Consider the following 12,855-nt stretch of genomic DNA (forward strand, 5'->3'; position numbering starts at 1 on the left):
TTCATCCCTGTAACTTAGTGGTTCTGCAAAAGAGACTGATAAAATAAGTACTAGGCTTACAAAGAATAAGTCCTGCAGTTGATTTGTTCGACTAAAGGCATTGCTCCAGCATGGCTGCAGTCAAAAGATTGAAACAAATAAAAGAAAAGAATAACAGAATATATATCTTTTAGTCATGGTATAAAGAATGGCCATTACATATTTTTCCTTTATTAGAATAAATTTGGCTTACAGATGTTTCCAGTAGTCATTAATGTATTTATAATGGCTACTGGAAACAGCTGTAAGCCAAATTCACTCTAATAAAGGAAAAATATTTAATATCAATTATTTATGCCTTGTCTTATATATCATGCTGTGTAAAAACCAGTTTGACTGGTGTTCGACCATGGATTTACAATATAGAATTGTGATGGACCATAAACTCAAACCCTGTCATAATAATACTTGGAGTTCTTCACTAATCTAAACAATATTGTTAACCAGGTGTGCCAACAGAGAACTCATAAGTATTTTGCCTGGATTGGTGATCCCTCACTATTAGCTCTGTTACACACACACCCACACATATATATATATACATACATATATGATCCAATAGTGGTAGAATCAACAAAAAAAGTATTCCATCAAGTGAGATATAAATATCAATTAAAATTCACAACCGAAGAATTTACTAATAGTTTCATAGTATTATGATACTTGAACAGGCATGTTTATAAAATATGCTATGTATCTTAAAGCGATCTTTCAGGCTTTAAGATACCTGGCATATTTTATAAATATACCTGTTCAAGTATCATAATAGCATGAAACTATTAGTAGCTCTTTCAGGTGTATATTTAGATTTATATGTATCCTAGCAGTATCACCCGGTGTTGCTTGGGTTTGTTTCGACCCTTTAGAATTGGAATTTTTGAAAAGTAAAAATTTTGCATTATGCAACTTGTTATTCTCTTCAAGTGAACATTTTTCCAGTTGAAATACACCGAAAAATGGTGACACAGCAGTCAAAAATAGGGATTTTCATAGAAAAAAAAGCACCTTTTTGCTGTAAATAATTTTTGGTGTTAACATGGTCCAATTTGAATTTTATCTTCTACAGAATGAAGAGCAAACCTTCTATCATACTCTCAATTTTGGTCAACTTGCGCTGCAGGGTCTCAAAGGAGATAGTGTTAGTTGAAGGCTACCAAACCTGCCACACACAGACAACTTCAGCTTTATATATATAGATTTGCTACACACTACTTTCCATCCTTAATAATGAAACTTGGTAGATCTAAAAGTTAAACACACAGACACACACACAGATACACACACAGACATACAAGTTGAGTTTTATATATATAGATTTCTCAACGGGGATTTCAGGGGAGAGTTACAGGGAGTCGCTGGCGATGTATCGATTTGATCAAAAATCCGGCCTGCTAATATTTGGTTAAAGTGATTCAAACTGCAGACTCAACGCAAAATTGTCACATTTAATTCAAAGCGTTAAAAATGTTAACGATTGATAACGAAAAAACCCTCCAGGCTATATCCCGAAAATTCATTTCTTTGCCGAATTTCTACAATGTTTATGGCGATTCGTTTTTATATCTTGATTTTTTATTTGTCATGCAATTTACGCATGCTTGCAAGTGTGGTAAATACAGTTCACGTCAAACAGCTGACTGAGTTAAGTTCACTATTCAATGCATGGGATAAGGCGCAAACAAACACATTATCAATTTTTGCACTTGCAAGATGAATTTCGGAACAGAAATAGTGCAGTTCAATTTTCATTCGCCTAAACTTTAAGTGACCCATTTTTGGTGGTTCTACGATTTGTTGGCTAGGAGGAGATGTGCCGGGAAGTTAAACACACTGACACACACAGACACACAAGTTGAGTTTTATATGTATAGATATGCATATATATATATATATACATTATTATTATTATTATTATTATTATTATTATTATTATTATTATATATGTTCTAGGTAAATGCTTCATCATATCTTTAATTTTCCTCTATATGGTATGATTTAAGTATATCATTGTTGAATTGCTTCATGGTGGTTCTTCTCTAATTTATATATATATGTGTGTGTGTGTGTGTGTGTGGGGGTGCAATGGCCCAGTGGTTAGGGCAGCGGATTCGTGGTCATAGGATCGCGGGCAATGTGTAGCAACATCTGATAGCCTGGTTGGTCATGTGAGCCTGAATTTAAAAAAAAAAAGAAAAGAAATAAAAACTTGTTATTGAAGAACTTGTACCATGATTGTTATTTTAAGTGGAGTAAGTTAGTGCAGAATCTACCCTGCTCATTCCTAATTGAGTAACTTGGACTGGTGCACAGTGTGCCATATATCAAGCAAAAAAGGAATCATGCTAAGGAAGATGATGATAATGATGATGATGAAGATGAAGATGAGGACAACAACAATAACAATGATGATGGCGACGACAATGATGATGATGATCAAGAGGATTATCATCATATTCATCATTGAGCTCAGAGCAGTCCCCTGGCTTGTCAGTTCCTGTCAAACTATTCAACCTATACTGGTATGGCAAATCATCATTATCATCATCATCACCGTGGATGTTAAACGATGATGATGATGATTTTCCATACCAGTATAAGTTGAATAGTTGACAGGAACTGACAAGCCAAGGGGCCTGCTCTGAGCTCCAATGTTTGCTTTATATATATATATTATATATATATATATATATATATATTATATATATATACACATATATATATACAGTACTAACCATGCTCTCCATCTTTTCAACTCTTTCTCCATCCCTCTTCACCCCTCTTAACTTCTCTTTACTCTTGATATCAAGAGTCTATATATGGTGATCCCACACAACAAAGGGCTTCTTGCCCTCAAACACTTCCTATACCTTTAACCCAACACCCAACCTGACACATCCACACTTCTTTTCTGGCCAAACTTGTTCTATCCTCAACTGCTTTTCCTTCAAGGGGGAGTTTTACCAACAGCTTTCAGGAGTGGCCATGGTAACTCCAACTTTCTCTGTGAAAAGGAATTGATTTTCTTTCTTCGCTCCTTTGTGCCACATGGGCTCAACTCCACTACCCTCTTTATCTGACTCCCTCCTCTCCTCTCTTGCCCTGACACCTACTTCCTCTCTTTACTCCTACCCACCTTCTCTCTTCATTCATACCTCCATCCATCCACACCCCACCTCCACCACACATCCTTACCCCACCCACACATTCTCATCCAAAATACACACCCCACACCCACACCCACACCACCTACTTCCCAGCACCCACACCATCCACACACCCACACACACATTCACATGTCAAAGTCACCAGCCCCTATCCACACATACACACTTACTCTCATATACACACATGCACACGCACCTTCACTTTGGGATCACCAGTACTTTATTATCTCCCCTTCTCCTAGGCTTTCCTGTCCAACTACCTTTTTTCAACTAGTCACCCTGATTGATCACTAAATCCACAAGTTTTTTTTTTATTCGCTCTCTGTTTATTTCCTCGTGTTCCTCTCTGTTGAAGAGCATAGGCTTGAAATGTAAAAGACTTTCTCACCTTCTCGAGGATCAAACTAATACACCTGCTTGTTGTTTATACACCTGTCTTCATCTTTTGTTTTCCTGTTAATTTCAAATACACACACACATACATACATACATACATACATACATACATACATACATACATACATATATACACACACATACATACAAGGTGCATTCCTGAAGTTTTAAGACTTTTTTTTAGGAGAGACAGTTCTAACTGTCCAAGGTTATTGTAATTTTTGTATATTATTTCTATGCATAAAATAAGCTGACCTGCCAACTTTTGTTATTCTAAATTGAAGGAAACAGCTGTAACAGCACTTTGAACACACCCTACATATTACACCTTACTGGTTTGAAGAATGCAGTTGAGACATGAATACAATTTGGAAGGTTGCTGTACAATAAAGTTTTTGTGTTAACCCTTTTTTTACCATATTTCTGTTGAAATGCTCTGTGTTTCTTTCACTTAATTTTAAATATAACAAAGAATTTAGTAAAATAACTTAGTTATCATTGAGCTAGTGTTAGGAACATAAATTGTGACTGAGGTTTGGTGGAAGATTTTAATTCAGAACTTTTGGAAACAAGACATTTGTACTACAGAACCAGAAACGGTTTCAGCTGGGTTGGTATCAGAAGGGTTAAATAGGGCAAAAAATACTAGTGAAACTTATAAAATGCTCCAGAATGCTTATGGATTAACTTGTACGAGCTGAACATGTGTTTTGCTGACACAAAGGACCAGGCAAATTAAGTCTATCAAGAAGCTCATGATGATCCTTTAGTGATAGGTCTCAAGTCTCCCTTTGTTTTGCTATGGAATCTTATATACCATTGTATAATATATTTTGCATGTTCACACATGGAAGTAACAAAAGAAATTAACTTTAAAATAACAGAAAGACTTTATTCTTCCATAAAGTGGTACAATGGATCAAATAAGAAATATTACGAATTCTAGTAACCATAGGTCATCCACTATATGAATAATTCAACTTAGGTTGTCATTAGTTACATGTGCTCTGTTATATTAATTTTCCTCTGGTAGAAAAGAAATCAGCATAACTCGTCTTAATGAAAATCACTGACCCCTCTGATTTAAATAATTTGTCACGTGAATTTTGGGAAAAGGTAGACTCCAGAGCGCAAACCAATTAGTTGTTACAGAATGTATTATGTGCAATGTAATTAGACCTTCGATCCAAATCCCATGCAATACTCAACCAACCACAGCACAAGACTCATCCAATGGTCAAAACTCACATGATGGGTAAAATGACCAATCATTACAGATTACTGTGCTGAGCCTATAAAGGGCTAATTGTCTTCAATATGCCATAATAGAAACTGGTAATGATACAATCCTCTTTTTCAATAACGAGGGATTCATCTACATTCACTGGGTTCCCTCTGGACAGACAGTCAACAAACAGTACTTTGTATAGCTTTTGAAGGAGTTCAGGAAGAGATTCCATCACAAAAAGCTAAAGAGTCTGCAACAGGATAAAGCACCACTCATCAATTCCATCCTGGTAACCAACTACTTGACATTAAAACAATGGGCCTTAAAACATCTCTCACCCTCCCTACACTCCAGACTGTGCTCCCTGTGACTTTTGGTTGTTCCTCATGCTGATGGAGGCTGTGACAAGGGACCTGGACATTTTCACTTTGGAGTTGCTCGAGTGCTACAACTAGAGTAATAATATCAGAGGATCCTACTTTGAAGGAGACTAGAGTTTTGTACTTCATTGAAATTAATGAATGTCTTTCTTGGAACAGTCTCAAAACTTCTGGAATGCAATTTGTGTGTGTGTGTGTGTGTGTGTGTGTGTGTGTGTGTGTGAGTGTGTGCACATACACACATATATATATATGTATAGACATATATATTCACATGTATATATATATGTATATGTACATATCTCTATGTATATGTATGCATATATCTGTGTGTGTGTGTGTTATATATACATACATATATGTATATATATATATATATTTACCGAAAAAAGCATAGTGTTTGCTGATTTTAACCCACACTGGTGGAAAGGGGAGAGCAGAAATTCTTCGCTTGCATATTTGAGTTTGTTGGCACTGTTAGTTTCGAGCGGATCTTCAGAAGCGATAAGAAGCCGAAAGGGTATGCTCCCACTTTCAGTGTTTTCAAATCCAAACCAGGGAGTTCTGAGCTGATGATAGAAATGTCGATTTTGACTAATCTTGAAACGTACGTTCTCAAATAACCTTTGCATTTGATTTTTTAATGTCTCTACCCCCATACTTTCGTGAGTTGAATTGAGCAAACACTATATGAGAGAGGTTTTCTTTAAGTATTAGAAATAGTTTTATAAATGTTTTTTTAGCTGCTATTTCTAATGAGTTCAGTATGCGGCAAAGTAATTTATTTTACTAAGCCCTTTTATATAATATATATATATATATATATATATATATATATATGCATGTGCGCGCGTGTGTCCATGCGCATACGTCTGTGAACTTCAAATAAACTCAGAAAAATATGGCGGGGGTGTGTATAATGCGAGTCAGAGAGAAAGAGGGAGAGAGAAAGGGAGAGAGAGAGAGAAGCGGACGTAATGATGTTGATTAGGACTTCCCTGTCTTCAAGGAAACATTCTGTTGGCTCTCCCAATGTATTATAGGAAACTTTAAAAAAACTCCATTTAAATTAGATTAGCCAGGCAATTAGTCGACAAAACCTCCCTGCAGGGGAGTGTTTAAAGCCTTTAAAGTGCCTAGGAGATAACTCCAGCGCTGTAGCTAAAAATCTCCCGCTTCCCTTCGAAGATAGTAACAGGTTGTTACAGGATTAAGCTAAACTGTAGTTGTTGTACAAGGAATACATTAAGTTTTCTGTTGTTTTGGTTATTTATTTTTGACCAATATCAGGAAAAAAAAAAATTATGAAATGATCTTTTCGTTTTTTAAATAGTTTACTTTATCGTTGGAAAAAAAAAAAAATAATAGAAGATCTATTTTGTTTTTATCGCGTGAGATAGAATGTATTACGTGCGTGTGTTTATAAACAACAGCAGTGTAAAGAGTCCTTAGTTACGCTTCAATAATGGAGTACATCGGCAGTTCTTACGAAGGAGAAACAGTGAATGGACGGTTGGAAGGAAATGGGAAGTATACATTCGCCATTGGAACTGTTTACAGAGGTGAACTTAAAGATGGTATGTTTCATGGGAATGGAACTTTATATTTTCCATCTGGCAGTAAATACTGCGCTGAATGGGAAGAAGGTCGGGCTACGCGAGGTAAATATACTTTTGCTGATGGTCTTACCTTCGATTTCGACAATTGGGATTATTGTGACGAATTCGACCGTCGTTTCTATACCGAGATTTGTCGTGGCCTTAAACCAGCTGGACGTTCTCAGCTGACCGATGTAGTACCTCCTCGAGACATTCCCAAAGGATATTACGATTGTGGAGATGGATTTTATGATCCGGCTACACGAGTTGTGTTTTCATACAACAAAGAATTTTTGAGAAATGCAGATACCGATGAACACGATTGGATCGTACGGACTTGTCGTAAAGGCTGGGATGAATTCATTGGTTGGAAATCTGTTGTGGGACCTGACGAAACAGAATAAACTTTAAGAAAGGTCTATCTATCTATCTATCTATCTCTTGTTTCACGGTTGCTTCATCGATTTATGAGAGAATATAAACTAATAATTAAACTGATAGTCAACAAAAGTAGAAGGCCATTTGCATTGTTAGGATTATGATAACATGATATCATTTGAAATATTCGATTACAATTAAATATTTGCCGTAATTAAATTGAATAACTGTGCAGATATGACAAATGTCTTTCCGGTTAATCATTATTTTAGCTATATAAATAGGAGCCACATTATTTAAGCACCAGCTTGCCTTCAGGTGATTGTAGATGTCAATACCTGGAGTTTGAAAAGGATTTGAATACAGCTTAAATGAATGGGGTTTGATCGCACTATCAATCTCCTCTTTTGTGTTATTTATATTGATTTCTAACTTAAGTACAAAATCTCGCGTTTCAGGTGGAGTTTTGCGGATTAAATTGACTTCAGTATGTGACTGGTACTTTATTTATCATACCCAAGAGAATGAGAGATATAGATTTCGGCGAGATTTAAAACCTCAGAACTTGAAAAGCAAATAACTAGATACTGCAAAGCATTTTGTCTGACGCTCAAACGATCCTTGTAATTCAGGTGTCACACACATAAACACACAGACACACACACACACACACATGCCCACAATAGAGAATGGAATGAAATTGCATGATGATAATGCCTTTCTCAACGGTGTTAGCAGTTGAAGTGAAATTATTTGGCTTTAACCGAGTATTTAAAATAGCTCATGGGTTTGTCTAACCCAGAAGCTTTAGTGTATTTATTTACTATTTATTATTCGGTGTTAAAGACAATATATTGCATTAAAGATAGCTAGCATTGCAGTATACTACTGCACTAACAGCATTTCTGTATTTAGTTATGGCCCTTTCAGTGAAGGCATTCAAATCTTGAAGTGGTTTAAATAATTAATTTATACTATTAATAGACTGAAACATATTTAACCGACTCTTACCTCGCACATTCCTTTTCAACTATTGGTCTTCAACCTAGATAGAAAATCGTTATGTACTGAGGTTGATTTAATCGACGTTCCTTGTCATCAAATTTGTGGTCTTGTACCTATACTAGAAATCAATATATCATATTATTTTATATTATATTGTAATGAATTATTCACGTGTATACAAACGACATATAGATATATACATACATACACATATTTACAACAATTGTATTGATAGAAAGTTTAAGGTTTCATTGATATAAGTTTTAAGAAACTTTAAGGTTGCTGTCAACAAAATAAATAATTTTTGAATATCAGTCTTTACATATGTGCTGAGTCTTTAATTCAGTTAATGTTTGTTGCTTTTATCCATACAAAAGTACTTTTAATTAATTACAAATATATAAACACACACGCACACACATATGTATATGGTGCCAATTAAAAAGCACCTAGTCCACTCTGTAACGTGGTTGGTGTTAGGAATGGTATCCAGTTGTATAAACCATGCCAAAACAGACTGGAGCTAGGGGCAGTCCTCCGGTTTGCCAGCTCCTGTCAAACTGTCTAACCCATTCCAGCATGGAAAACAGACGTTAAACGATGATGATTAAGATATATAGACTTCTTTCACAGAGTGAAAGGTAGATTGTACAATGCCTATGTATGACCAGCAATGCTACAGGTTGTGAAACTTAAGCTATGAAATCAAAGTACATATGAAGAAGACTAGAAGTAAATGAAGCTTATATGCTCTGCTGGATGTGCAGTGACAGTGTGCACATACAACAAAGTACAAATGTGTTGAGAGAAAATTTGGGTATAAGAAACATTAAATATGGTGTGCAAGACAAAAGATTGTGCTGGTATGATCGTATGATATGGATGAATGTGAACAGATGCATAAAGAAATGCTTATCAATAAATGTGAATGGAACCTGTGGAAGAGGAAGACTCAAAAAGATGTAGGATACAGTAATGAAGACCAAACTCAAGATGTTGAGCCCTGTGGAGGAGATGACAAATGGTTGAGATGAATTGGGATATGCTGTAGTTGAGAAAAACCCTCCAACTCAACAAAAATGAGATTCTGTCAAGACTTCTCCCATAACTCATCTTCTGACACCCATCCCTCAATCAATCTCCTAACTATGACACTACAAGGGGGTACTGGAAAGTTCCTGGCTTTGAGTAAAAGAAAATATAGGAGGATACGTTAATTATGATTTTATTCAACATATTCCCCTCCCAGATTCACATACTTATTGCAGTAGTCCTTTAGTTTTTCCAAGCCCTGTAAAAGAACCCGGAAGGTTGAGCTTCCAACCAGGCCTTTCGTGACACCCTCAAAACCCAAAACTTTTCAGCATCCCCTCGTAACCCCCTAGTGCTGTGAATGATACCATTTCTTCCCCCTTCACTTTGCATTGTATTTCTGTTACTGTCACTTATCAATTCCTTCTCCTTGACCTATTTTTTTCATTTATTCTCCTCTAAACTGATATTTATTGCATATAGTGATTGGTGTTTGGAAGAGCATCCAGCTGTAATCTTTTCCTGACTTTTTTGCATCTGAAGCCCACCACACCTCCAAAAGCATATTATTTAATTCAAATTCCAATTTTATTTGCAACATTTTAAGCTTCCACTTCTTGTCCTGTACTTTTCCTGGTTCATTTAAGAATATTATCACTTTCTTGCATTTATTTTTCCAGTTCATCAACTCTTTTTGCAGGCATCACTTTTTACCTGTTAAAATTAAAAAATAATAATTGGTTTTAAGAAATAACAGTTGTATTCATTATTTTAATTATCAATTATCTATTATTGGCATTGATTGGTTTTATCATTAGGTACAAAAATAAACTTAGAAAATAATTCTTGGTTTAACACTTAAACATAAATCTTACTTAAAAAACCACAAGGAAAATGTACAATTTGATGAGCTTAAATTGGCATATTTATGCCTGAAATCAAAAATAAATATTTTATTCTCATAGAACCTTGGCATTTTCACTAAATGTGAATAAAAAATTATGGAATATTTTGCACCTAAACTTGAACTGGAAATCACAATTATTTTTGCACCTAAAAGTTGACTATTTTGCACTTTTAATTCACTCTTTACGTATGATTTATCTATAAAATAAATTGGACATGCGTGATCATTGTATTCTTTCTTGTCTTGAGGTTCACAGCCAAACAACTGGGTGGATTTGTGTAAAAAAATGGCACACACACAGAGACAGGTGCATAGATTGGAATGCAGTTTGTATTTTTTTCCTAGCCCCCATACTTACCGAAAAAATCTATTAAAACTTTTTCTAATGGAATTCCCCTGTTTGCTCTGCCATTAAAACAACCAGTTGCTCACACAGCCAGCATACACCATTTCGCTAGCAACAAGGGGAATACAGGATGACAGTCAGTCCAAACTTTCTCTCTGCTGTCTCTCTTCTTTCACCTCTTTGACGGGTTAATAATCTTCATCTTTAGTTACAGTTTCTCATTTAAACTACATAATAGGCAAATTGTCAGATTAAGACAGTAAGGTGTTTTGAGGGAGATTTGACTTCTATTTCTACCAGGTCTAGCTACCATGTAGAGGTCTGAACTGAATTTTCATTTACATATTTGCATTTCAAAAATTTAACATAATCTTTTCCATAAATCAACTATTGTAAACATTTTCTACCATGACCTCACACTTTCTATGTATGCGTATGTGTACCTTAAAAAACGTGATTAGACAGAGGTCCAATAGAATAGCTCTCAGAAACAGGCTACATGCAAATTCTTTCTTCACAACTCCTGAAGCTGTTTTCTGACAAGCGGTGGGGTGGGGGTGTTGTCAGGAAATTTTCATACAGCTGGAGGCTCCAATTGAAACAAGGAACCCGAAATGATAAGGTTGAAAAACACTGTTATAGATTATGCCTAATCAAAAACGATCACAACCACATCATCCAAACAAACCGGGTGAAACTGGACTTAGCCGCTAGTTAAATATACATATTAGAAAATCAGAAAACTTTTTAGTTTGTGCAACACTTCTCTAAAAGACAAACATCTAGATAGAACCAATCCAAAGATACTGATCAAAATTCGGTACTAGTGCATCACTGCCTCTTTTCTCTGCATTGCTACTGAATGTTATTGTCAAAGCTTCCCATTAGACAAAATTCATTGATAACTACCCCAGAATTTGATTGCTTTTTGTTTCATAAATTTTTACTTTCTACAGTGCGATTTTTGACAATGATTACGTAATTAGGGTACTCTTATGATTTTTTATTTCAGCATAATTAAAGCTAAAATAATAATGGAATAAGGAAGCTATTCTATTTACAAGTTACATCTATGCAGTCTCTCCCATTTTTAGATACATATTCTATCTTAACTTTTTTAACCCAGCCAATTTTGTATTATAGTATCTAATATTTATCCTCATTATCATTTGATCGAGCTTACTTAAAATGTAGCAGAGCTCTAGCCTTTTCCTATGAACTTAACTGCATTTAATTAAGAATTGGATTAGAGAGAAAGAGAGAGAGAGAGAGAAAGAGCATAGAAATGAGCATGTAAAAGTAAATATTAACCTTGAGAATATCAGCCACCCATTGCTGTAGGTGAATGATGGTATTGTTGTAAATATTGTCATCCATTTAGTGCCATGTTGTATTGGCTCATCTCTCAACTCTGTTCTCTAACATTTAGATATGATTTTTAAGAGAGACACGAACAAGACATTTTGGAGATGGATTTTGTCAATTATTGTATTGACCCCTACCCTTAACCCCCTTCAGAAACCAAATTGGTGGTGCCAGTATGTTTTGCACTTTGAACAAGAGGGATTTTATTACGTTTAATTAGTTACAAGTCATTAAATTTATTGATCTGCTATTTCTGAATATTTGAAAATAATAACAGCTGCCAAGACAAATAAATTCTTTGAATTTTGTGGTGAACATTGTAGTTATACTTATTTGTACAATGTTAGAACATTTTAGCAAAGAGAATAATCAGTTGAATTGAACAAAATCTCTATCTTTATACTTATTTTACCTCTTCTATAGAAATGAAAGATAAATGTTTGCATAGTTTAGAAGTTTGGCTCACAACTGTGTGATTCTAGTTTCACTCCTATAACCATTGTACTTTAGGCAAGGTTCACAGGCTGTCTCTAAAGGGGTGATGCTAGAGCTGTGAAATCTTGCATGCATTAATTCCCAATCTTCTTATTAATAACTGCATTGTTTCTCTCCATGTAATCTGACATTTGACTGTTCAAAGAAGACTTCAAAAGTAACTAGTAGCAATTTCTCTTGAAAAATCAACAGAATATGGCATTGTGGTGTTATCAAGTACCTGCAGAAAAAGAGTTTATCCCCCAAGGACATTCATGCTCACATGGCTGCTACATTAGGGAATAATGCTCCAGCTTTATCTACAGTGAAAAAGTGGGTGGCTGGATTTAGGAGGGGAAGGGAGAGTATTAAAGATGACCCAAGGTCTGGACAACCTGCAACTGCCACCACTGAGGAAAACATTGATTGTGTTCACACATGGTGATGGATGACAGGTCACAGACTATAAATCAAATGGGCAATGCTATTAACATATCCTGTGAGAGAGTTGAGAATATTCTGCACGATAAAGCTTTTTGTATG

At 35.3% G+C, this 12,855-nt stretch overlaps 1 protein-coding gene and 1 long non-coding RNA gene across 2 annotated transcripts in view; both read left to right on the plus strand.

The window, feature by feature from the left end:
- The first annotated feature begins 4,603 nt into the window (after positions 1 to 4,603).
- LOC115215860 (MORN repeat-containing protein 5-like) lies at positions 4,604 to 7,226 on the plus strand. Its single transcript, XM_036505941.1, has 2 exons — positions 4,604 to 4,608; positions 6,653 to 7,226. The coding sequence occupies exon 2, from the start codon at positions 6,673 to 6,675 to the stop codon at positions 7,207 to 7,209; it is 537 nt and encodes a 178-aa protein (XP_036361834.1). The 5' UTR covers positions 4,604 to 4,608; positions 6,653 to 6,672; the 3' UTR covers positions 7,210 to 7,226.
- Positions 7,227 to 12,170: 4,944 nt separating this feature from the next.
- Positions 12,171 to 12,855, plus strand: part of LOC118764840 — a 20,065-nt gene continuing 19,380 nt past the window's right edge. The window contains exon 1 of the long non-coding RNA XR_005000663.1: positions 12,171 to 12,180. This is a non-coding gene — a long non-coding RNA (uncharacterized LOC118764840). The remainder of the gene's footprint in view (positions 12,181 to 12,855) is intronic.

The sequence above is a fragment of the Octopus sinensis genome, linkage group LG9 (genome assembly GCF_006345805.1).
Source record: "Octopus sinensis linkage group LG9, ASM634580v1, whole genome shotgun sequence".
NCBI lineage: Eukaryota > Metazoa > Mollusca > Cephalopoda > Octopoda > Octopodidae > Octopus > Octopus sinensis.